This window comes from Pterocles gutturalis, unplaced genomic scaffold, assembly GCF_000699245.1.
Source record: "Pterocles gutturalis isolate BGI_N339 unplaced genomic scaffold, ASM69924v1 scaffold29051, whole genome shotgun sequence".
Classification (NCBI taxonomy): Eukaryota; Metazoa; Chordata; class Aves; order Pterocliformes; family Pteroclidae; genus Pterocles; species Pterocles gutturalis.
In genome coordinates this window covers 15,126-19,268 of record NW_010098724.1, presented here as the reverse complement: position 1 = coordinate 19,268, position 4,143 = coordinate 15,126, and the positions used below count along the sequence as shown (strand labels likewise).

Sequence of the window (4,143 nt, the reverse complement as noted above, 5' to 3'; positions counted from 1 at the left end):
AGCGTTGCAGGGGGTTGTTGTGACCAAAAAGAGAATAGAAGATAAAATCCTGCCCTCATCTTCACTGCTACGTGCATTCTGCTACCCTAATCTCAAAAAGTATGTAGTACAATAGGAAAAGTTTCAGAAAAAAGGCAATATGACTGATCAATCATGATCAATCACACAAAATTATTTTCATGTAAAAAAAATAACATCAAGTATACTGGAACTCTTCTGTACAAGAACAAGACAGCTACATAACAACAGGACAAAAGTCTAAAATAATGTATTATTAGAGGGCAGATACAGAGAACAGAACTATTTAATGACTTTTGCATGTCAACAGCTAGAGGACACTGAGCTAAAAGGTGGCAGGTTCAACACAAAGGGAAGCAATTCTGTATGTCATGTTCAGTTAAGCAGCAGAACTCCTTGCCCCAAATAGTGTGGATGCTAAAAGCTTACAAACAGACTAACACAAACACACAGACTAACTAAATAATAAATACAGATGACCTCTGATACAGAAGTCCTTCACTTGTGAATTTGTGAGGGACTGAGAAAACAGAAAAGTGAAGGGAGGGGTGTTTCTCTGAAAATGTATAGCAGGGTCTCCCAGTTACAGCACCATTCATATATTGAAAGTTCTATTTAAGAAATAGGAGAGATGACTGCAAACGAATACAGGTGAAGAGATTTATGCAGACTTCTGTTTTTCAGTTTGATTTGGAAGGGATACAAATTATAACTGTCATGATTCAGAAAAATTTAGCACTAACTTGTCATGTTCTAATTAATTACAGGAAATACAATGTATGTGATTTCAGTTATGCAGGATATTGCTAATTGTATTAGCATGCTGTTTCTCATTCAGGAGAAGAGTAAAGACTGAGCTAAGAGTCAGCTGCTGGGATTGCTATCTTTTGGCTAAAGTTTCTTTATTTTCTTGTAAGGAATTAATTCTTCCTCTATTGCTAAAAGAAACATTTTGTTCAAAATTTTACTATAATCACCTAACTCTTTTCTTTTTTTAATGACAGACTTTTTTCTTTTTGTACTCTTTTAAGTGGATTTCAGACCCAGAATTATCTTAAATTCACATTTCTGGAAAATCAAGGTTTAAAAAATGCCCTTATTTCATGGTAAAACAAACTGGTTGCTGTGAAACATAGATGTTATAATATAAGCTTACAGCAGAAAAAAAAAAGTAATTATTACAGTCAATCACATTCTAGAAAAGCACACTTACATTTTCCAGTCCCTCCAGTGTTTCTTCTTCTTGACTTTGAAGTCTAGTTATAGGAGCTCCATTTTGTACACCCAGAGATTGAAGTCGAACAATCACTGACTGAAGAGAAAAAAACTCTTGACTTAGTACCAATTAAAACTGCTTTTGTAAACTGAAAGGACTCCCAAAATATTTTTAAAATTGTAACTTATTATTTATATAATGGCTACATATACAGCAAGGCCCAATTTCTAGCTTGGAGTCAACCTAGTTACTGAGCTGTGTTTTAACAGTAGATACAGGCACTGCAAAATGTTGAATCACAGCCTTTATATCTCCTCATTATACTGTGAATCCCAAGCCTTCTATAGGAATAGGCTGTGAAGGATTATTTCCCACAAAGCAGTGGAAGTATTCAGATGAGCTTCAATCTGAAAAGGAGGAAATCTCTTTAGGAGATCAGATTAGGCACACTTGGAAGTAATACAGCTTTGGGTAACCTATTTAAAAAGATACTTAAACCAGATGTCTGCCAATGAGAATCAGATTATATTAAATTTAATTGAAGTATTTCCTGAATGTAATCTTGCTTGAATGCAAGTGTTCTTTAAATGAAAATGCAAATTTTGTCATGTTTGGACTAGTTTCATAATATGTCTTTGCCCTACTTATATGTAAAATGGTTGGAATAATTACACAACTTGATTTCCTTTACTATAAATCTTCTGTTGTAATGTTCACCAACAGATCATGAACGAGAAAATTTTATGTTATAACTCTGCAAAATTCGTGGGGTTTTTTCCCCATAGAACTACTCTTGGGAGTAAAGTTAAGCATAAATTGCAATAATATTTACAGAATTATAATTGATTCAATTTGTTTCAAACAACAAAGGGGAAACTGCAGGACCAGCTCACTTCCTACATTGTCAAAGACAATCTCTCACTACATTTTCAACCCCATAGTTTAGGTTCTGATTTGAACCAACTCTTAGTTCTGAGGCAGAGGATAAGATTATTTACCTTCAAATTTTATCACTGTAGTTTTTTTAAGAGGGAGAACTAGTTGCTATGTTATGAGCTAGAAATCTAGATACAAGCACTCAGCAAAATTGTCAAATGGAAAAGAATGAAGTGCTCCTATTACACTGTAAAACAATATCAAAGTTCATAAAAATTCCATCATTATTTTAGACACCAGCACAAAATAAGCCAATTCTGTAAATATATCATACAGAAAATGTTTTAATTTCTCATGTTAATAATTATATTTTATGCCAATACACAAAGTAAAGGGCTAAAAACAGATGGATACAATAGAAAAGAGTTTGCATCCTGCCTGAAAATATTCTCATGTAGCATATATATAAGCCTGGGGGCAGTGCAGTGAACCTTATAATCATTTTTATAGAGCAACAAAAGCACGCATTTCAAAGGTCATGTTTTCTAATAGTAATTACATAAGTTTTATACACAATTTAAAATGTTGCCAACACGTTAATAAAGAAAACAATCCACAGAATTGAGAAATCATTTTCTAGTGGAGGTTAATTAAGTTGGTGCATAGCTTACTACTAAGAGATCATCTGGTTGCTGATTTCCGTCCAGTTCAATAAGATATTGACAATCCTGTTCAGCCATCAAGTCCTGTTTAAGAACAAAGATGCACTCATCAACTGAGTATAGTTAACCAGATAATGACATTGAAGTTCATTCTGATCCTATACATATGAAAGGCTGGACTCCTGTGGAATTCAGCAAAGCCAAAATTCATTGTACTGATGACTTACAAAATCTTCTGGAGAGAAACTTTTATTCGGTGATGGATTAATACAGACAGAATTCCAAAGTTGGAGTTACAATGGGTTCAGAAAACACATTTGATATTCTAGCTCAAATGCAAGAGAGCTACAAAGAATCAAGCTACAGTAATGTTTCGTGTATGAATTCAACTTCTAGTTGTCTAGCTACATTAATTCTCTGCTGGAAAATGGTGACAATGTCAATTAACAGATTTCTTAGAAATACTAGCCATGAGACCAATGTTTTCATTTTGGTCCTGAATCTCAATTTCTGTAAAATTTGAACAATATATTTGATTTTTCTTATTTTCATTTTTCCCTTTAGCAAATAAGATATTAGACTAAAATAGTCATCCCATGTCCGTTGTTAATGCCTCTGTCTGAGGATTGAGAACACTCTGTTCCTGACAGATGCTGGCCTAACACCTGCTCTGAAAAAGCTTATTGAAGGTGACTTTACAACTTTCCAGGTGATCTATTCCACTTCACTACACTTATGGTCAGAGTTCATTCCCTTGTGTCAAAGTCTTCTATACTATACATTAAATTATTTGTCCTATCTTTGGTAGACATATATAAAAACTGATTACTTCCTTCTAGCACTCGTCTGCAGAGAATAGTTTGTGTTTCTTTTATGTAGAATGGTCTTATTAGTGCATCCATAATATTTGCTTTTGTACAATAGCATCACATTTATTGACTCAGTTTATGACTAATTAAAACCCCACAGATTGCAGATTTTCTGCATTACTGAGGTCTAGCCAATTATTTCACGTTGTAGTTGTTCATTAGGTTTCCTCCCTAGCTGTAGTATTTAACACTTATTACTCCTCAATTTCATCCACAATTTATCAATGTCTGTTCTCCAAAGTTCCTTCTACCTATCCCAGTTGAGTGCAACTTGCACATTTTATAAGCTTTTTTTACAATTTTATCATCTCAACCTCTACCTGAGCTAATGATAGACCCCTATGTTTTTTTCATGTATTAGTGGACCACTAAGTATGTTTACTAATACATGCATCATTAGTGAAGCTTAAGGAAGACCTTCACAGCAGTAACCAGTTTGTTACTCTAGCAAAGAACATTATACCAGTTTTACACAATTTTTTCCATAGGTTTATCTAATCTG

The 4,143-nt window shown here is 33.7% G+C and overlaps 1 protein-coding gene across 1 annotated transcript in view; it reads right to left on the bottom strand.

The window, feature by feature from the left end:
• Window positions 1-1,231: 1,231 nt before the first annotated feature.
• The window catches only part of LOC104462084 (adenylate kinase 9-like), a gene marked incomplete at its 3' end in the record, with an annotated part of 17,047 nt that continues 14,135 nt past the window's right edge, over window positions 1,232-4,143 (bottom strand). Inside the window, exons 8-9 of the mRNA XM_010073887.1 lie at window positions 2,782-2,856; window positions 1,232-1,330 (exon numbers count right to left, since the gene is read on the bottom strand). Coding sequence (XP_010072189.1) covers window positions 1,232-1,330; window positions 2,782-2,856 — 174 coding nt within the window. The remainder of the gene's footprint in view (window positions 1,331-2,781; window positions 2,857-4,143) is intronic.